Source organism: Ruditapes philippinarum, unplaced genomic scaffold, assembly GCF_026571515.1.
Source record: "Ruditapes philippinarum isolate M1 unplaced genomic scaffold, ASM2657151v2 ctg1033_1_1_1_1, whole genome shotgun sequence".
Classification (NCBI taxonomy): Eukaryota; Metazoa; Mollusca; class Bivalvia; order Venerida; family Veneridae; genus Ruditapes; species Ruditapes philippinarum.
Genome location: NW_026854271.1, coordinates 149,830 through 173,171, shown reverse-complemented (window position 1 = coordinate 173,171; position 23,342 = coordinate 149,830). Strand labels below are relative to the sequence as shown.

The following is a 23,342-nucleotide window of genomic DNA, read 5'->3' as shown; positions in this document are numbered from 1 at the left end:
AGGGTTAAAAGATGCAACTTTTTATACCTGATATTCTGATGTGCCTTTCTGAGTTTTCCTTCTCAATTCTTGCATCTCACAAAATTTCTGCGAGACAAGATCTATACTAGAATGCAGTTCCCGATATTCCTTATACTCTTCATTAAATGCTTGCTTATATTTATACCTCTGGTCGTCGTCTGCTATAGTATGATATTGCCTGAAATACATACATAATTCAATTACAACAATATGTCTAGTTTATTTGTAACCCATTTACTAACGTCCAATCAATGCTACTAATCTGTACCACATGACAGTGTAATATATGTATATTTCTGGTACTGGACACTTCTGGACCCAATATATCCTACAACAAGATATTCCAACATGAGACCTTTCCAATTGTTTACCATTGAGGAAAATTTTTATTTATAACAAAAATACCAAACATAAATAATATAAAATAGGTTGACATGGTTCTGAATTTTAAAGGATGTATTAAGCCCTATATACAGCTATTTTCACCTTGTGATTTATCTAAACAGGGCATAACTTAACAAAAATATAATTTAAGGATAATCTGCCCTATGAAAATAATGAAGAGTTGGTCCAACTGCATAGGTACTTATAAATTGACTACACAACTTAAATAATTATTTTACCATTGTTAATGATTGCAGACTTACCTTACATATTCAGGAGTATCAGAAGTGGAATCAACGGTATCTGAAATACCAAACGAAAACATTAATTAGTTTGGAAAGAAAAGAAAAAAAAAACAACAACAACAAAACCCAAGAAATTTACAGCTTATTTTGTTAAGCCTACTTGGGAAGAAAGCCATGATCTTTATTTTCTGTTGTGTCTTAAGTTGGTATAAATGCTATTTGTCTCAAAGTCCATTCATGTTGACAACATAACCTGTAATATAACTATTTACATCACAGATTTCAAAAATCTGAACCATCATATCAATTGTACATTCATCACAAGATGAACATATCAAACAGCTATTCATCACTGAGGTACAGTATTTAGAAATTGTCATGTTGCTGTTATATAGAGGTGTATCCTTAGTTTAAACATATTAATTTTAGCTCCATTACGAAACAAGTTTTTGCAACTTAGATTACTAAATAGATTATCATTTCAGATGTGCTATCAGCACCTATGTCATAAAAGGAAGGTGAGTTGACACCATAGTAGGGCATGGACCCTGCTTGGCCTTTACCTAAAAGGTTGGTAAACTTTAAATCTAATTTTCTGCGTATTCGCTGAAAATCGATACACACTATCACCATATGTTCTCGATCTACATTTGTTACACTGCTCAACAATAATGGTGACGACAGATTGTATTTTCATCAATAGTTATATGAGCTTATTAAACAGAAACATAATTATCTGATATATACAAACCGTCAATATTCTCTTTTTTATCTGATATATCTGTTGTGGAAGATACATTATTGCTATTATTATTACTACTACTATTACTACTGTGTCTGTCCGTACTACTTGAACGATTCTCTGATTTGTGTCCGTTTTTGTCGTACAATGAGATACGTTTCTTCTTTGCATTATGATGCATCGTTTGGTGACTATCTTCTATAGATCGCTTCAAAGGTTCAGATTTCTTCTGTAATACCAAGATTAACATATGTAAGTTTGAATAGAGAAATCTAATCCAGTTTCAATTTAAAAATGTATTGTTTTATTTGAAAAAATATACAAAGTTTCAACTCGAAAGTCTTCATCAGGTATACTTTGTTTACAGGAAATGATGTCAACTTCATATGACGTCAAGGACAACAACGTCAAAATGTAATATATAATTTGGCGTACTAATGCAATATGGATCTTAATAAAGATACAAAAACACTTGTCAAGATGCAGTTAATAAAAACAATGTAGAATTTCTGCAATGGAACACCAGCATAAACTACATATCGACATGAAATTTGTTTTGGCAATTTTTTATTTCATTTTTTTTGTGTATGTCTTTAATATATAGAGCACTTAATCTTAACAACATTCCTGGATTGTGTGCCAGTATTGACCTGTTCTACACAAGTGTATGTCAACTTTTAAACTTGTGTCAGATGATGATGAATAAATGTCTTGGCAATTTTCTTTTAGTTTCCTTCCCCGCTAAGGTAATTTTTTCTTTCCCTTCTAATGACAAGTCTAGGAAACAGTCCCTATCCTAGCGGTGAAAAAAAACCACTCATTTTCTTGAAATGAAGTCTAATAGTTCCAGTGACTGTTAAAATTTGAAGTTGGTAGCTGTTGAGACTAGCTTTTCAGAAATTCATTAATCCAAATTTGTGAAGGTCAGAAAAAACAACACCCACTAGGACAAACTGTCTTCAACCAATCTAAAACCATTAATCTGACAGTTGTGGATTTTTTCACTAGACACAGGTTCAAAGACTGATGACCTGGGTTCTATTTTAACATTTACCATAACTGGTTAATTACAATACTCAGTAATTGTAAGCCCACAGCAGGAATTAATTAATTCAGTACGAGTGAAAAAGGAGTTTCACATTTTTTCCAATATTGTTCTGTGTGATCCTATTAAATAATATAAACTGATCTTTAAAGAAATTGAGCACGTCATTTTGTAAATAAAACAAATTGAAATAAGAAAAATATGCATCAAACATTTTGTCTTGTTGGTTATGCTTTTAATTCAATGAAAAATATGTATTAAAATGTTTGCAGTCATTTTCAAGTATGTTTAATATTCCCCACATGTCTTAACAAACAACTTCAATACAAAATGAGATGCTAGTGTTAAACAATAAATGATTTATTTTTAAATCAAGACCTTTGCAAAGCTTGACTGTAGTTTGTTTCATAGAGTAAATTTCACTCAACTGTTTCATCGAAAATGCATTTTATTTATTTTTAGACTGTAAAATGCTCCCATAAAATGTAGCTTTATTACAGTCGTGCAATCTCGTGTCGAGTATTCCTGTATATACCAGAGTCAGGCAATAAAAATAAAAGCACATCTGATTTAACAAGCCACAAAACTTGCAATAAAATATATATTACATTACATTAATGTCCCTTCTTTTTTTTGAATGTACAACATGAAAATTTATGAAGCTATAACTGAATTATTTTATTTCGCCAAAGATTTGTTAAATAGCAGTTTTAAAACCTCAACTATTCCCAGTTGACTTAGTATGATATACATGTACAACTTGGAATGAAAAACAGTTCTAAATGACATAATTAAAGAAAGCTAGAGGTGTAAGAGCTAAGCTAAGCTAAACTGGTGGAGGAAGACCAAGTGCTTTTCCATGCATTATTTTAGGCACAAACTGGCACCTGAGTAGAACCACCAACATTCAGTAAGCTGGCTAGATTGCCTCCTCAAATAAAAGAATTCAAAGCCCCTGTCATGACTCGTACCCACTGGGTTGAGAGGCAAGTGGTTTGAAGTGAACCATCATTACAACTCGGCCACTGACCCCTCTCATGCAACAATTCTTACATTTAAGAAATGACAGGTACATTTATATGTTATATGTTACATGTTATACATACTTGTGTGAAATTAGCTGATTGGCTGTAAATTTTATACATACTTGTGTGAGATTAGCTGATTGGCTGTAAATTTTATACTTACTTGTGTGAGATTAGCTGATTGGCTGTCAGGACTGCGACTGTTAGGTGAGGCTGATGGAGACACAGTTGAGGCACTTTGTAATTTTCTGAAATACAGGTTGATATGTTTTATAATTATACAAAATTGTAGATTTGTTTGAGGTTTGTTCCTTCATAATGAAATAAGTTTAACAATAAAGATAATAACATCATAAAATGCTAAGGAACTCTTTTACCTTGTCATTAAAATTTTATCTATTCAACTAATATTCAAGAGTGAAGAAGCTCCAAAATTGAAAACGATTTAACTGTATAAAATTGAGTTACCTCCCTTACACTGATTTTATTTTCAAAACAATGCCTTTCAAATGGTTTAAGAATCTTTTTTTGTTTATCTTTAAACAATGAAAATGATATGGTAAGAAATTGATTATGGAGTTATTGCCCTTCAACTGATGTAATGCAAATGATACATATTAATCAGTACAGTCCTTATCCTTCATTTCTTTAAACTGGTTCAGTTTTAGTTTGAGAGTTAACAAAAACTATCAATTTATTATCATTTTTTACAATCTCTTCAGAGCAGACCGTATCACTAGAAGAATTTCTTCCAAACGTAAAACTAGTGACATGCCAGTGGTTAATGTGTTAAACTAGTTATCTTAGGATTTTTGGCCCCATGTAGATTCAAACCTGCTAGGAACAAGTCTTTGCTTCACTCTCAATGCTGGATGGTTGGATTCCAAAGCGTGTCTATTAGCTTATAGTTTCCTACACAATTAAACTAAAATAAATTCTGAATAACCTAAGCACATGTTTGAAATGTGTACATACTTATACAGGTTCTAATGATTCAATTTTTCATGCAATAATAAGAGTGTAGAAATCAAAACTGGCCTTACTTTTTCAATATAAGTCTATCTTCATCAGTGTAGAATGGCCAGTCTGAGCGAACTTCTGCGTATATATGTTTGGCTAGCGTAAATGAATTATCTTTGGCAACTGCCACTTGATTCAGTACAGTGCCCAGCTGATCCTTGTCTTTTTCCCGCACTCCATCTGAAAATATACAATCAAAATATTGAGCATAACTTTCTCTATAAGGCATGTTTTTTATCAATGCGAGATTAAAAAAGAAAACATGGATTTCCTCTCCATATAATGATATAATAATGACTTTTTGATGTTATCAGACATAAAAGGCAATTTGGCAGATGTTTTTGAGTTGTTGTTTTGTTATCAGAAGACTTTTCATATTGAACAGTGAAATATCCAGTATACATTAATTTTGTTCTTATTGCTTTTTCTTAATATTTATCATACTCAATCAATGTAGGTTGTTTCTAGATACCAAATGTTATATGTTAGATTACGTTTAACCCCAAAAACTTGCTGCGAAAAAGGGCTTAACCTTTGCCTTTGCTACCAGTATATAGAGTCTGGCCAGTATGCACATCCATGGACTCTGAGTCTGACCAAACTCTATACTATTACTGTTTGCTTACAATCTTCAGATTTTCATCTTGATATCCCCAAAAAATCATAATGGATGCTTCCAAAATAAAAGCTGGACAAGTCCATTTAATGGGTTAACTTTCAAATGTTGAGTAATTTTCCTCAAACCGCATAAGAGAGGCAGCTTTATAGAGACAAGTTTGAATGTCCGGCAAATTTTTCAATATCATTTATTTTGCACAAATTATGGAAAAGGACAGATTCTTGCACAAATTATGTAAAAGGACAGATTCTCAGGATCTTTTACCTTATAAATTAAGAAATATAAAATCAAAGAATATCAAAATAGCAATTTTGACTATGTTTTTCCTCTTTTTTTATCAAAAATTCCAAAACAAATATCCTGATGACTTTTAAAACTCTTATTTCATAAAAACAAGAGGGCCATGATGGCCCTGAGGTCGCTCACCTGTATATAGGCCCCGCCCAACCCCCCCCCCCCCAAAACGTTGCAGGGCCAATTTAACCCAAGGGCTTTTATTTGCACAAACTTGGTAGACACCCATAAGAAGATGTTTCATGCTAAACATCTAAGCTCTAGCTCTCCGGGCTTTTTAAAAGAAGATTTTTTTTAAGTTTTTACTATACACATATAGTTAAAAACAATGACACCCCTGGGGTTGGGCCAGTTTTGACCCCAGGGCTTTTATTTGAACAAACTTTGTAGACACTTACTAGAAGATGTTTCATGCTTAATATCTAAACTCTAGCTATTTGGGTTTTTCCAAAGAAGATTTTAAGTTTTTGCTATACACATATAAAGAAAATCAATAACCCCTGGGGCGGGACCAATTTTGACCCCTGGTCTTTTATTTGAACAAACTTTGTAGACACTCACTAAAAGATCTTTCATGCTTAATATCTTAACTCTAGCTATTTGGGTTTTTTCAAAGAAGATTTTTTTAAGTTTTTGCTATACACATATAAGGAAAATCAATGACCCCCGGGGCGGTGCCAATTTTGACCCCAGGGCTTTTATTTGAACAAACTTGGTAGACACCTATTAGAACATGTTTGATGCTCAATATCTTAGCCATAGCTCTTTGAGTTCTTTAAAAGAAGATTTTTTAAGTTTTTACTATATGCATATAGGGAAAATCAATGACCCCCCGGGGCGGGGCCAATTTTGACCCCAGGGCTTTTATTTGAACAAACTTGGTAGACACTTATTAGAACATGTTTCATGCTAAATATCTTAGCTCTAACTCTTTTGGTTCTTTAAAAGAAGATTTTTTAAGTTTTTACTATATGCACATAGGGAAAATCAATGACCCCCGGGGCGGGGCAAATTTTGACCCCAGGGCTTTTATTTGAACAAACTTGGTAGACACCTATTAGAACATGTTTGATGCTTAATATCTTAGCCATAGCTCTTTGAGTTCTTTAAAAGAAGAATTTTTAAGTTTTTACTATATGCATATAGGGAAAATCAATGACCCCCCCCCCCCCCCCGGGCGGGGCCAATTTTGACCCCAGGGCTTTTATTTGAACAAACTTGGTAGACACTCACTAGAAGATGTTTCATGCCAAATATCTAAGCTCTAGCTCTTATGGTTTTTTAAAAGAAGATATTTAAAGTTTTTTCTTTTGGTTGCCATGGCAACCAGAGTTCTGCATGGAATTAAATTCTTTGAACAATTTTTAAAGGTGACCACCAAAGGAACATTCTTGTGAAGTTTGGATGAAATTGGCTTAGTGGTTTATGAGGAGATGTCATTTAAAGTAAAAGTTTACGGACGCCGGACGGACGCCGGACGAAAAGCGATCACAAAAGCTCACCCTGTCACTTTGTGACACTGGTGAGCTAAAAATTATTCATTTCTTAATGCATGTACTAAGGTCCATTATGCCCTTGAAAAGCTTTTATTTCTTTTTCTTAAAAGCTTTTTAATTTTGGTATCCTGTTATAGTTTACAAAATGTTATTTATTGGTCAATTACATGTACTTAAACCATATTTTGCTTCTGTTGCTTTTTGGCAATTAGTACAGTTATACTGATAAAGTTTTTTGTATGGAAGTCAAAATACTACACTGTTTACGTTTTGCTACATTTATGACAAATAATTTCACATTCAGAGCTAATTACTTATTATTATTAAAGTGACATTATGCTCATATTTTCATAGTCAAGTTGAGCTGAATTGACTTTATATTTCAAAAGATTGACTGTTAAAATGGTGTTTGACCAACAGGTGATATTTGAAAATGTTTAGGATAAAATTATAAATCTGCCTTAAATATAAAAAGACTGCCCCACTCTTTTTATAAACTGAACGGTACAAGCAATTTCTAATGGATATTTACAGAAAATTCCTTAGGATCCATGCGTTATTTATTGTTTTTGCGAAGTCAATTATCAAATCAAAAGGAGTTATTGCAAAATGAAAACGTATTTATATATTCACATGTTCACTCACTATATACCCTTGGATGGGCATAATGTCACTTTAATATATAAGGTGACAAGCATCTAACATGCTTTAAAACCATTACTTAAACATTATAAAACTTATGTTTTTTTTTTAAGAATGAAATAAGACGAGACATAATATGCCTTTAATAAATTCTGTACTACTAGAACTAATCTTTGTTAAGTCCTGTCTCTGATGTACTTTATGTGTTGTAAATGTCATAAAAGGCAGAAAATGTCAGTAAAGTACGTATTACTGATCAATAAAGTATTAGTCATTGACAGTCTATTTTTTCCATTGTCTGTGCTAATTCACACGCAATAAAGACATGGAAGGTATATGCCTTTCATCATAATGATTTTCTTTTTTCATCTACAAACCAAACCATTGTTTTATTCAATCTAATGCTTTTAACAGAAGAATATTCAAATATAGACTTGAAAAAAGGACTAATTTTCTATAAATAAATTAAACCAGATGATATTTTTTTCTACTTTTGTGATTAGAGAAATATTTGCAATTAGTTCTATAAATAGAAAATAAAACAAAAAACAAGAACATTGTTGACATTAAGTAGAATTATAGCCACATCTCCCATAATCTTATTAAAAGTTTGATGTCATTTATATCTAAAATTTCAAGGTTATTTGATATATCTAAACTATCTCTCCATTAATTCCAGTAATAGACTTGCCAAACCTTGAATTTGGAAAAATTAATCCACAATTTTTTAGGTGTATCATAATCATAATATTGAAGATACATGAAGTAAAACATAGAAGAATCTCATGACAAATTTTACTTAATACATATAAATTTGATGATACTTTCAACAAAGTTAATTATCAATGAATGTTTTTTTGTTTGGTGTTTTTTATTTATTTATTGTTTTTAGGGTTGGGGGTGGGTGGTTGGCGGAGTTTACAATTTAAAACTGTCTGGACATGTGATTATTTGGTATAAGTAAGTTGAATAAAATTTCAGGCTGCAACTATATGCCCTATAGGCAAGTTAGCTTAATAAATATTGTACAGACCAGCTGGCATTTCAGCATTTTGTTATTCATCTGTTATGCCTGGCTCTAGATTTTTTCCGACAAAACAGAACAATACTTCTATTTTCAATATATCATTGTAAAAGTGATGTTACATCAGATAACATATGTACAGGCCAGCTTTTGCCCCTGAAGTAAGACAACCCTGAAGTAAGACAACATACATGTATATGAATATCAAAAATAAAATCTTTCTTCACTACACGCAAACTCTTTCATTTTCTACTTTTCTATAACTTACCATTGTTCTTGCCTTGATCTATTTATTGTTAACAAGACTATATTATGTATTTAATCATCTTAACAATCAGTTTGGACATGTATTTAACTCTACCATCATATACAAACATCAACTGTCTTGTTTGTGTTACAATTTATAGGTTACCATTACCAGTTTTATTTTACTGGTTTTGGTTATGGCTTACATTTCAGTGGGGTTTCATTTACAATGTTGCTTCATTTTATAGGTCAAAGATTTTACTTCATTGGTTAAATGTTTTGTTTTATTTGTTATGGGCTTCATGTTATTGGTTACAAGTTTCATTTCTTTTGGTTACATGTTTGGTTTAACTGGTTATTATGGGTTTCATATTAATGGTTACAAGATTCATTTTATTGCTTAGGGATTTTGTTTCTTGGTTATGGGCTTCATTTTATTAGCAAGAGATTTCGTTTTATTGGTTAACGTAACAATGAGAAAAAAAAATGCATCACAGGTGCCCCTTCATTTCAGGAATGTGAAAGATTCCATCTTGGTAATATACTAGAACTGTGTCCAAAGGACACGTATGTCCCCACTGACAACATATATATGGTATATAGTGAAAAAATCAACAGAGGGCCATAATTCTGTTAAATTTGGTCGCAGCGAAAATTCCTTCCTTTACTACCATCTACACATTAAGGTTGTTGTCCCTGGAAGTTTAAGCAAAATCTTCCATCCGGTTTAAGAGGAGTTGCGTTCACAAGATTTCGGGACGTACGGACAGACGAAAAAGTACAACGCTATATGCTCCCCACTTTGTGGGGTCATAAAAAGGGACATTCTATATCATAATGCCAGCACAGAACAGCTAAAATATTAGAATTCATGTACCCAAATAGAGGGAACGAAACCCAATAGTTTTTATTTTAGAATGACATTAAGGTAGACCATGGGTAATGGGCACCATAAGGAACTGTAAAATTGACAACATAGGACAGTTATATGTCTTCAAGGTCACCTGTATGCAAAATTTAAATAAAATTTACCGTGTGGTTTATGAGTTATGGATATATTTCTGAACAAATATTTTACCCTTAGAAGGGCTTATTTTCAGAAATGAGGAAACTGTAAATAATCTGTAATATAATCATTATAAAAAATGTTTTTCTATTGCTCATTATTAAGAAACAAATAATAACATTCAGGTAACACATTACACAAGCAAAATGTTTGTTTCTAAACAAAATGTTCTTAATACGTATAAAAATGTTACCCTACCCAACCCACTTTTAACACTAATTTTACCATTTCCCTATCTAAAATGCCTTATTCAAAATATCCCTAAAATTTATCGAAATGAGGGTCTATTTTCAAAGTTTGCCTAAATTTTCTCAAAGGCATATTAGTTGATCATGCGAAATATAAAATACTTTTACCGTGTAGTTTTTATTTTATCGAACTTTGAAAATATCTGGTATCATATTTGCTTAAATTTTGGCATTATTTAGCAAAAAAAATACCTAAAATAATTATATAATTTAAATCAAACCTTTTTAAATTAAATTATAAAAGGTAATTTAAATCAAACCTTTTTTCTTCCATAAGGGATCAGAGAGATACAAAAATAATATTAAAAAGAAAAAAAAAGTTGCCCCTTCTGGGGTTTGAACCCACGCCCCTCAATTTCAATGTAGTTTACAAGCGATTCTAGCCTATTTGAATACTCTTCAAAGTGGAGGTAATGCATTACCCATGGTCTACCTTAAATTAGTTTTTATTTTAGAATGACTTTTGATAACAGAAAGTCTGTATTAAAATCATTAATGTTTTAGGTGTAAAAAAAACTTTGAATAAAATAATTAGTTTAAACTAGAATAAGAAATCAGTTTCAATATCAATAGAAAGGACGAGGCAATTATCTTCTTAATTGAGTATTAAACTTAAATCATTACACCATATGATATAAGTTATGACACTGATTCCAGACTATTGTATAGTAATTTCCCCAGGTTGTAACAACTATTTGCTGTTTTGTGGTCACATTACATTAGAACAGTAATTCTGCTTTTTATATTTATTGTGTGAACAATTGATGAGATTTAAACCCCTTTATATCGGTCGGTGACCTGTACAAATACTTTTTGTAAACACTTTACGTCAGAATAAAAACATTCTGTGACCCAATTATAACTGGTTGTTGATTTGTTAACTGGCCAAACCATGCATGTTGATAGGATTGTACGATATCTGAATGTGTTTTTATCAAATGATATGCATTCATATTTTTTGTTTGTTTTTACTGGTTTTTGTCTGTTTGTTTTTTTGTACAGATTGGTTTCTGTCACATTCTTATAATCTAATTTGATAGGTTAACAATGTACAATACACATTTATACCATTTTACTATAACAGACAGTTTGATAATTTAAAGTTACATTAAATAAATATGTAAACATATTTTTCCGTTGGCTTAAAAACTGGGCATTCTATAGTTTTGTTAACATTTTTAACAGTATTGTTGTAAATTTCATTAAATAGTGTTCATATTAAAGTTATGATTTTAAAAGGGAAACCCCACTGTAACACTAAAGTTTGTATAGGAATTTTAACATGCAAATGAAGACAATATTATTAGCTCCTGTATGCACTATGTCACAGTAGTAAAATCAATTGTTACCATGTGGATCACAGCAAAAATGAGATATTCTTGTGCAAAAAACTTTAACCCTTTTAGTTTCATGGTGCATTCGCCAAAAAAAGTAATCATCTCATAAAAAGATTGAATTTGTTTAAAAACATTCGTAATATAATGCGGAAATATACCATTTAATTCTGACTGCTACTTAAAAATGTTTCGTTGATTTTTCATTGACGTATGGGTCACGCAAAGGAAGAGTGTCTCATGCAAAGAGAATTTGTACTTCCAATTTCGCCACAATGCAGACTTTAAGGCTTATAATACTCATTTTGGTTGTCTGGACACACCAAAATAAGAAGGGGAGTCAATATGAAACACATTTAATTAACGAAATGTAGCTATTTCTTTTTTTAAGAATTTTATTTAATGCAGCTTTAATCATGTACAATACATATTTTATGCTAGTATTTGACTATAACAGACTGGTTTTTGTTATCTACTATGCAAAGCGCATCTATAATACTATAATACTACATTTTGTATGTTTTGTAAATAAAATGGATGACAGTATATTACATCAATATCTGGCCTGATCTGTCAATGTGCTGACAATTTACGTCCATGAAGACGCATAAATCACCAAACTTACCATAATTACAATATTATGTTCTCCATATGAACTATTTTGATAGGTCGCCTTTTAGTTTATCAAACGCTTGCTTAATGCGGTTAACATTTATTTATCATAACATAATTTATACATGAAAAAATTTCCTCATTTCAATTAAAATTTACAATAATTGATGCAATTTTCAAAAACTTTTAATATTCAAACTATTTAATATAAACTAATTATTTATTGAAAGACATGGAGCAAGAACCCATTATACACAAGTTTATTTCACTCCAAGAAGTTTAAGATAAAACACACATAAGTAGCGCCCATTGTAAAATGATAATGTGCAAAACAACTGATATTAATTTAGATTTTTTTTTAAATTTATTCATTTACTATTTTATTTAAGGCTTCAATATGTATTCCCCTATATAAAGAGCTAAGTGATGAGCTCTAAGAATTAATAATCATAAATTAATGGGAAATAATTACCATGCAAACTATCATTAAACAATTCATCAAGTAAGTGCACGTTTTCCACGCCTAGATACTGAACAAGCTAAATGCTAAATAAATACACAGATGAACAAATACTCTGAGTGTTTAAACCTGTAAAAATGCAGTGAACTTTCCTAAACTTGAAAATAAACATTAAACTTTATTTTTTCAAAAATACTCAATTTAAAAATATTCAATTAAAAAAAAAAATCAAGAGATGTCAGAAGGACAATGCACTCAACTATTCCCAGTGTTTTATAGTAAAACATTAGAGCCTGAACAATGTAGAAATTTTTTAAGTTAAAAAAAGGCCATATTTCAGTCAAACTCCATGTTAGAGTTAATGGCCTTGGACAGTGACCTCCTTTTATGCTCTCAAGTAAGTATATGTGAAGTTCCAACCCATTCCTTCAGTATTTTTAAAATACCAACTTGCATGCAAAAAACTTAACTAAAGTGTGACGCCGACACATGGGTGAGTAAAACAGCTCTCCTTATCTTAAAAAAGTCGGGCAAAAAACAGCAGAATAAATGATTAAACTTTGTTCAAAATTAGCAAAATATAACTCGCTGGACTAACAAATACCCTGGTTGTGTAAACTACTTTGTCTACATCATCTATCATTAACTTGCAACCCCACTTCCCCTAACTTTAATACTATGAAGGAAGTAAATTCGTGATCAATGCACCTTTGAAGTCATTTTAGCCAGTTGATCATTGAAAAATGTTAAAGCTGTCAAAAAAAATGTGTATGCAAAAAAGCCTGAAGTAATATTTGACAACAGTAACATTGCCCCCTGGGCCTAATTGGGATAATATTTTACCATAACCATTCTGACCTATCAATTATCAAATGTCATTGACAATTTTAAGGTAAATTAGCAGCCAAAATCTGACAACCCTCTATAAATACAAATAAAAGAGGCCTGAAAAATGTTTTTGAGAAATGTTAACCCAAAAATGTCCTATATATTGTGATGATATTACAAAATTTGTTTGTCTTTGCAACCTGTTATTAAATGACACTTTTCATTCTAGGTACATGTATTTAAAAAACGGACCTGCAAACTAAATCTAGCACTTAAAATACTTAAATAGCTCACAAATCTTATCCACAACAATATTTAGGGGACAAGAGATCAAAGTTTGTGCTTCTTCTGAAAGGAATAACGCATTTTGCATCAACAGGAGCAACCAAGTGTAATGTCAGTTAATTCATTACATTAGCCATTTATTTACTATAAGTTCAGAAAGTACATTCTACACTTGTGCTTATTGTTATCAGTCGAACTGTTTTAACCTGCATGTTCTACATCATAAAACATGTCTTAAAATCGTACCTTTTAAACCTGTTCTATGATGTCTCATGTTTTAGCCCCTGTTTAATTTTTTAAATGTTAAAATGAACTGTTGTCAATAGTAGCATAAAACCTTTATAGAAATTGTGAAATTAAGTAAGTCTTGTATATTGTCTTGTTGTTCTATTTGGTGTTGTTTTTAAACCCTTTACATGCTAAACATCTTAAATGGACTTGTCCATCTTTTATTTCAATCTTAATTTGAAAAAGACATTTGTTTGGTTAATTAAAAATATGTCTATATGATAAAGTATTGGCATAAGGATGCCACTTTTCCCTCGGTAAATATGCTCAATTAAGAGAATACTGGTATGTGCTCCCTTTTTCCATTAAAAGCACATTTGTCTCAAAAACAAATAATTTCTGAACTCTTTAGAAATGTCAAACTCGAGTTTTATAACATCTGAATAATGATTTTAGATCATGTTAAATGCTTATCACCTGACTTCAGTAGTGCTAAATGTGAAATTAGTTGTTGCAAATTAGTTGTTGAAAGTAGTAAAATGTAAACAAAGTTGTAGTCTGACTGCCATACAAAATACTAAATCACTGTAATAGTAAAGTTCTTAGTGCCCAAAAATGCAACATCAGCAAAGGACGGTTCTGGTAAATGGCCAATGAGTAATTTTTTAAAAAGTACAAGACAGAACGCTAATAAAAAAGCAAAAGTATAATTAGAGAAAATTTGAAAAAATATAATAAGATGTATTTCTGGGTCATAATGGGCCTTTAATCTTATTTATTGAAGTAGAATCGTTTTGTAGTCCTTGTAGCACTCTTTCCCTTTACCATGCTGTTCATATCTGTATCTTAAAAGTCATTGAAAAAGTTCTGAATTAAAAGCAAAGCAATTCATTTACACAAACTCTATTGTTGGAAAATGAATGAAAGCATTGTAAAGAAAAGTATTGTTTTACCTTTTCTAAGTCGTATAATAAGCTCCGGCTTCTTGTAGGGCCGTATAGCCAGAAGATGTATTATCCGATCTCTACAAGAAAGAAATGATAAACAAGTATGAAACAAGGATCATTAACTACAATAAACTCCACTTATAACGATAGTCAGGGGATGCCAAATTTATATCGTTATTTCCAGATATCATCATATCCTAGAGACAACCAATTTGAAAACAAGAGTTGGGACTGCGGCAACAGCATTGTTATAAGCTGTATATTGTTATAAGCAATATCATTATGAGTGGAGTTTACTGTATCTAACAAATGATGAAATTTACAATATAGTAAAATTCAAGTTATTTTGCAAATGATTGTTTTTATATTACGAAAAAATTTCATATAACCACTCTATGATAATTATTACTTGTTTCCATTTCCACTGCATATCACGATGGTTAAATAAATGCTGCCAAAAATTGTCAGTTATTACATAACTCATTTTTGACATAAAAATAAGCAGTAAGTCATAATAAAGTGTTGGCCAGTTCATCTAAATTACAAATTTGATACGCTCACCAATCATAATAATGTCAGCCAAATTTTAAATATTTTGTGAAATTAATTAAAACTCATTTGCCAGATGTTGGATTTTAAACAATGTATCAACATAAACATTTGATTATCAGCCCTTTGATATCAAGTGATTATATTAAGGGACCATGTGCATTTTGTACATGTCTTATATGTCTATCATGTATATATGACACCAGTCCAGGAGAAGGCCTGAGTCTGCATTTTTGTACCCAACCAGACTTTATACTTTTGTCCGCAAATGTTTTGCATTTTGATACCAAACCCGGACTTATTAACAGGCAGTTCAGACTTTAAATAGGGACAAGCTCATTCCAAAAAATTAACGAAATGGATAAATTTATCATTTAATTAAATACAGTATGAAACTTTAAAGACAAATTTAGATTAAATATGAAAATGCTGAACATTTTCATTCAAAATTTATACACAAGTTTTCAATCAGACTATTCTAAAAGCAGATCATAGTCTTATACCTATCAACTGTCAAATTTTATGTAAAATATCTTGACAACATTAAAAAGTATAACTATACAAATAGCATAACAAGCAGTAACCAAAAGCTAATTAACTAACATATGATATACAAGGATCAGCTGTTACATTAATTTATCTACATAAAACATTGTAATTATACGTACATCAATCAAATGATGGATGACACCTAAATATGTTTACATTTTTTGTTGTTTTCTTTTTGTAGCTGTTCCAGTTTTATATATTAAATATTCATACCGACTTAAAGAAATTTATCTCTATTAAATAAGGCAGTTGACAATACTGGTCTAATAGATCCTTTTACCATCTGTATTAGACTTAGAGTTTATCCATGGCATGACCTCTAATGCAAGATCTCTATCATAATCCTTGGTATGATCTCTATTTCAAAATTTGGTTATCTTTCTTATCAGATTTGGAAAGCAACTTCTGCATGATCTCTTTTTTTTAAATGTGTTGATCTCTATTCAATGATCTCTATAACATGACTCGCCAAGCTAGTCTTGTGTGATCTCTATTATAATTAAACTTGGAAACCTTACCATGATCTCTATAAGATTTAGCAACCCTTGTATAATCTCTATCATAAGACTTGTATAACTTCTCTTATTAAACTAGGAAAAACAATCTTGTATGATCTCTATTATAAGACTTGTATAACTTCTCTTATTAAACTAGGAAAAACAACCTTGTATGATCTCTATTATAAGACTGTATAACTTCTCTTATTAAACTAGGAAAAACAACCTTGTATGATCTCTATTAGTCTTGAAGACTTGTATAACTTCTCTTATTAAACTAGGAAAAACAACCTTGTATGATCTCTATTATAAGACTGTATAACTTCTCTTATTAAACTAGGAAAAACAACCTTGTATGATCTCTATTATAAGACAAGAGCGATCAGTAATCACATGTGTCGCCTCATGATGGCCAATTTCATGTTGGGACAAATTTTGTGACAGACGGACAGACAGACGGACAGTGCACAACTAGACTAACAACTTTGTACTGATTATCCCTGTAAAGTTTGGATAAAATTGCACCAGTAGTTTATGAGGAGTAGTCCGGACAAGCTTTTGCTTATCTGGCAACACACAGAAAAAAACACCTTTTTATCAAAGGGTCATAACTCAGCCAAAAATCATTCAACCGGAAAACCCGTGCAATATGCGCAAGGACTTGAGCTACAGATCAATCCTGTAAAGTTTCATTGAAATTGCATAAGTGGTATAAGAGAAGTAGTGTGGACAAACTTTAAAAATAAAAATTATTAAAGGGCCATAACTCAAACAAAAATCATTGAACCGGAAAATGCTGACAATATGCACAACTAGACTTGGTACTGATCATTCCTGTAAAGTTTGGATGAAATTGCACCAGTAGTTTATGAGGAGTAGTCCGGACAAGCTTTTGTGTATCTGGCAACACACAGAAAAAGAAACCTTTTTATCAAAGGGCCATAACTCAGCCAAAAATCATTCAACCGGAAAACCCGTGCAATATGCGCAAGGACTTGAGCTACAGATCAATCCTGTAAAGTTTCATTGAAATTGCATTAGTGGTATAAGAGAAGTAGTCCGGACAAACTTTAAAATTAAAAATTATTAAAGGGCCATAACTCTGACAAAAATCATTGAACCGGAAAATCCTGACAATATGCACAACTAGACTTGGTACTGATCATTCCTGTAAAGTTTGGATGAAATTGCACAAGTAGTTTATGAGGAGTAGTCCGGACAAGTTTTGTGACGGACGGACGGACAGACAGACGGACAGACAGACAGACAGACGGACAGACGGACAGACAGACGACGGAGAAGTGATCCCTATATGTCGCCACTACTCCGTAGAGGCGACACAAAAACTAGGAAAACAACCCTTGTATGATCACTACTGCAAGACTTAGCAAACTTTGTAAGTTGTATGATTTGGGAAGCAACCTTTGTATGGTCTTAACTAGATGGCTTAACTTGTTATTATTGTTATTACCACACTGCTTCTGGTCAAATTTTTCATTTTTGTTTAAGCAACTTGAAAATTAGAAAAGCACATTTTGTTTTAAAGAACCTTTATTATTTCAAGGTTAAGAATATCCCCAATAACATTCAATTGCATGCTTTAGCTGGTTGATTTTGTTATTTAGACATCAAGATGTTACAACATTTGTTTGTTTTTTGTTTCGTTGTTGTTTTTTTATCATTTTCATTTCTTTCAAGAAGGATTCAATTTGATTGTTATCAAGATTAAATAAGAAACAAATTCATAACAACTTTTCTCAACAACTCTTATATAGACAGCTATATACATCATGCCAGTTTCAAGTCTTTTATAAAGAATTCAGAGATAATGATTGTGTACTTGAAAATTGTTAGTTTCTTGTGGAAACCCAGAACAGTATCATACAAAACTCTCTAACTGCTTACCAATATAACTTTATAAAATTAATAAATCGGCACAATTTCTCAGTCAATATTTTTTTTATAATTCATGTTTCATTGCAGGGAAATTTGAGCACAAGCTTTAATGACACTCAGTCACAGAATAACAAAAGTCTATTAGCCAGATATGTACATTTTTGGTGTCTATAACTTGACAATTATTTACCTGTATGGCATTGACATAACAGCTGGGTTTCCCACAGTTTTAGCAGGACCTGAATTATGAGAAGACAGACTTGGTGATGTAGGTTTGGATGACGTAGCAGGATTGTGTGGCGATACAGCATGACCATGACTCCCATACGAGGGTGAAGGTCGTTTGCTAAAGTTAACAGGGGGTGCTGTAGAAGGCTTTGGTTTTGACGGTTGTACTGGCTGATGTCTGGCTGTAACGGAAGGATGTGGGTTACGAATTACTGTTGTCTTCTTCCGGCTCATATGAGGTCCATTGGGTTTGTACTCTTTGGTGCTGTTAAATAAGCAATTTACAATTAAACCTTTTCAGATAGAGCCACCACAGGCAATAACAATTTTGAAAATCTTTTCACAGCAATTTTAGTGTATAAACATCAGAATTTACATAGTAAAATAATGTTGGAAAAATTCAGGAAAAGAAGTTCCTATATTTTTATTTATGCAATAGCAATGTATCAAATCAGGCAAAAATAGGTCAAATCTCGGCCGTCAATCCACTAAACCCATTTCCTGGATAACTAACCAGTAAATACCAATTTTCCTGCAGGGACTGGCTACTTATCTCACATGATTTCTGAATCAGCATGGAGAAACAAATTCTAATTATCTAAAGACAACTGTCATACAGAAATTTCCACCTGGCCAGCAACACCTGTAGGACAAATGTAATGCTCCCTCTATTGCTCTTAGACGGCTCAATATAGCCTATTTATTGTCAAGCCTGAGTGACTTGTATTGAGCATGGTCAGTAACATATTTGTACTACAAGATCATATACATTCCTGGTAAAATTTTTCTTTCTCTCTCTCTTGAAATACCCAAAACTACACTGCAAAATTTATTATTTTGAATATGCACTGGCCAAAAGATGAAGAATACTTTATATAATGTTTTAAATTTTGAAACTAAACATGAATATTTCACAAAATAAGTGGGAGTAATAGCTAATAATTGACTTAAAATAGTTTTTTTGATCAATATTTCAGTTAACAAAATCAATTTCAATCAAATGTTCATGGTATTTAAACTGATATGAATAAACATTTTTCATTTGGTGGAATCAAATAAGCTAAGTCTTTGCTACCAGTACAGAGCCAGGAGACCAGCTTGCACCTATGTCCCATCCGACCAAACCCTTTATTGTTGAAAGCCACATTTTTAAAGTTTGAAATTGAAATCCCTATAAACTTATATAATAACCTATTCACAATTCAAACCAGTGCAATTTCAAATACATAAATTCAGCAAGTAAGGATTCATGACAAAATCTCATTGATGTAACATCGTCTTCATCAAAAATTCCAAAGACTGACAAATGTACGTACCTGACTTTTTTACTGTCTAACTCTGCTTGCGTCACTCTATCTTTTGTAGCTTTGAACAATTCATTGGTGGCATGGATTTGAATCTTGTTTGTCATACTGCCCTCTAATACAAGCGGCTTACCATTCCTGAAAATATATATGATAACACTTCAATTATAACTTCATTCATTCCTTCCTTCCTTCTTTTTTTTTTTGTTTTTGTGTGTGTGTGTTTTTTGTTTTTTTTTTTTTTTTTTTTTTTTTTTGGGGGGGGGGGGGAGAGAGGGGGCTTAGGCCCCAGCAAATAAAGCACCATAATGATAATGGCACTTTTTAAATTTCCAAACTTTGCTGGTCCACCACAGTCAATGTCTCAGATGTGCAGACTGGCATTGCTCTCTACTGGTGGCAAAGCTGATCATATTTTGGTATGGTTTTTATTAACAAATGTATTATTTAGACATGTACTATATTGAACCCAGGACAAACTTTTTTTATTATGGTAAGGACACTTGCAATACTGTAATTTCTCCAGACACAATAATAATTTTCCTACCCTAATTCTTGGACAATTTTGTAAATCTTTGTTAATATTCTGCATCATTTCTCAAGGCCAAAACCAGGGGAAAAACAAGACAAAACCAAACAAGGTAATTTATAACTGACTGATTTTGAAACAAATATTACATTAGAACCTGATTATTTTGAAATAAACTCGCAAGATGAAGCATAAACAGCTTCACCACATTGATTACAAAGTAAAATATATCTCATAATTTCCTTATATTTCAAGCAACACAAATGTCAACATCAAAAATAGAACTGTAACTTAAGAATTATTATCACTAGGAATTTCAATAACTGAAGGAAAATCGTACAATTATTTGAAGTGATTTAAAAATATAACTTTATAATAAGCACTGCAGCAGTTAATGTTGCTTTGAGATGAGAAATGAAAACTGGCACACTTTTAAAGGAGCTTCACCACAATCAAATGTCTAAAAATTGAAAATAATCATATTGTTGGATTCTTAGACCAATTTGAGTTATTCTTGTAAAAAAAAAGTAAGAGAATTTATTTGAAACATTACACATAAGTAAGTACTAAGTTTCAAGTGCCCAAGATCCTTTCAAATGGTATGCAAATCAAGAAAAAATATTTCCAGTCCCGTCATGTCAAAAACCTCAGTGGAGCCCCTTTCAAAAACAAATTGATGAATAATTCATTCACACACTTAACAATATTGCATTTTCTTTAGGAGTTTCTTTTACCAGCAATAATATAACCACTGTTTATTTCACCAGCTAACAATGACCTGCATCTTTAAAAAGATACAGAATTAATGTTTGTTACATACGACGCCATAAAATAAAACATATAAATGTTTGTTATTTGTGATGCCATAAAATTATACAAATAAATGTTTGTTAAACAAAATAAATGTTCGTAATTAGCAATGCAATAATTTTAAACAAATAAATGTTTGTTTTCTGTTGTTTGGTTTTTCAATGCACCACAGGAAAGATGATTTTGGCGAACCTCGGGTGTTACAAACTTGAAGCAACACCAGGGGTCAAAATCACCTCACCTGTTGGAGCTAAGAGATGCATAGACTCAAATAATTTCAACCCATTTAATCGCCTCTTACTATCAAGTACTGGGTTGAACGATGACTACAATTTTGATGCCTCAACACATAAAGGCAACCCTCTTCAAAGAATTTCTTCACAAAACCACACAATTGTTTCTTCATAAAGACAGGTAAACTACTTCCAAGATATTAATCTGAAAATTGCCGACTCAACAGTATAACAAAAACATTTGTCAGTTTATCACTAGGTGATTCAAGGCTGAAAGCCATGACATTTTAATTTCAAACAGGCCTCATAAGGAAAACTGTTCAGACAAAAACTATAATTAACAAACAATCAAACTTTCATAAACTGCAATGAAGATTTGGATTTATTTTATTGTGAAAACGGTTAACCTTAAACAAAAATATTCATAATTGGTTTCTAAGTCATGTGACCAACTTAAGCGAACCCTTCAGCCAAATATTGCTTCCTCTTAAATTCAAACAAATCAACAACTGGAACAACAAGAAGAAATATTGAAACCTTCCTACACTACACATTCACTTAAAATATTTGATCTCTAACAGAAAAACCAACATTATCTTTCCATGTCCTGTTTACAGACATTTAAATATTACATAATCATAACTTCTGTCACATTTCCCGTCCATATGTTATCTAAAGACAATGCGGAAATAGACACCTTTACAAACCAGTCATTTATTTCCTTTCTTCTTCAGTAAAATTTGTTTAGTTACTGAAACCCAATTCTTTATTTAACAGCATGTCTAGATAACTCAGTAGGGGGTTAGGAATACTAAGCTACGACGGCTATGATTAGTGGCTATGACGGCTAGATATACTAGCTATGAGGACTTGGTATGCTAGGTGTACTAGCTGCAAGGGCTAGATATACTTACTATGAGGGCTAGGTATACTAGCTATGAGGGCTAGGTGTACTAGCTACAAGGGCTAGATATACTTGCTAGGAGGGCTAGGTGTACTAGCTATGACGGCTAGGTGTACTAGCTTTGAGGACTATGTGTACTGGCTATGAGGGCTTGGTGTTCTAGCGATGAGGGCAAAGTGTACTGACTATGAGGGCAAGATTTACTAGTTATGAGGACTAGGTGTACTAGCTATGAGGACTAGGTGCACTGGCTATGAGGGCTACCTTTACTAGCCTCGAGGGCTAGATATACTAGCTATGTGGGCTAGGTGTACTGGCTAGGAGAACTAGGTGTACTAGCTATAAGGGCTAGGTGTACTAGCTATGAGGGCTAGGTGTACTGGCTAGGAGAACTAGGTGTACTAGCTATAAGGGCTAGGTGTACTGGCTATAAGGGCTTGGTATATTGGCTATGTATACTGGTTACTATCAACCACTGATTTGATTATTTTGCAAAATTTATACATTGAAAACCTCTACACTCTTTACTTAATTTAATACTTCACAAACTATCTATTGGGATTGAATGGTGTATAAAACAATAAATTAGGCATAATTTATCACACAGTTTTCAGCTCAGTGCAGAAGCAAACTAGATAAAAGATATTTCAGTTAAATTTGGCCTTAACCTTACACTGAAGTCATTCAAATTCTTTCACATGAGGAAGCTATCCTGCTAGATTGAAATATGGTTGTTCTACTCATGCCTGCAATAATGCACGTAAGGATTCTTGGGGACTCTCCACCTTTAAAAGTTTGGAAGTTGCCATATAACCTTTTAAGTGTCAAGGTGACTTAAAACCAAATTTTTTCTTTGTCAAAGTGCATGTAAATAAATTTATCTTATTATAAGCACTACAATTGACCACAGCATGTTATAACGGACTGTGTAAATAAACACATCCTATGATCACACAGTTTGTTTACAAAACTCCTCCCAGTATAGCAAAATAATAACTTGCCCTACAAATTTCATACAAATTATAAAAGAGG

The 23,342-nt window shown here is 32.0% G+C and overlaps 1 protein-coding gene across 1 annotated transcript in view; it reads right to left on the bottom strand.

Moving 5' to 3' along the window:
- LOC132739600 (RNA polymerase II elongation factor ELL2-like) overlaps positions 1-23,342 on the bottom strand; it is a 49,573-nt gene that overhangs the window by 13,170 nt on the left and 13,061 nt on the right. Inside the window, exons 4-11 of the mRNA XM_060727346.1 lie at positions 19,847-19,972; positions 18,493-18,795; positions 14,818-14,888; positions 4,506-4,662; positions 3,626-3,710; positions 1,402-1,621; positions 669-708; positions 28-199 (exon numbers count right to left, since the gene is read on the bottom strand). Of these exons, the coding sequence (XP_060583329.1) occupies positions 28-199; positions 669-708; positions 1,402-1,621; positions 3,626-3,710; positions 4,506-4,662; positions 14,818-14,888; positions 18,493-18,795; positions 19,847-19,972 (1,174 nt within the window). The remainder of the gene's footprint in view (positions 1-27; positions 200-668; positions 709-1,401; positions 1,622-3,625; positions 3,711-4,505; positions 4,663-14,817; positions 14,889-18,492; positions 18,796-19,846; positions 19,973-23,342) is intronic.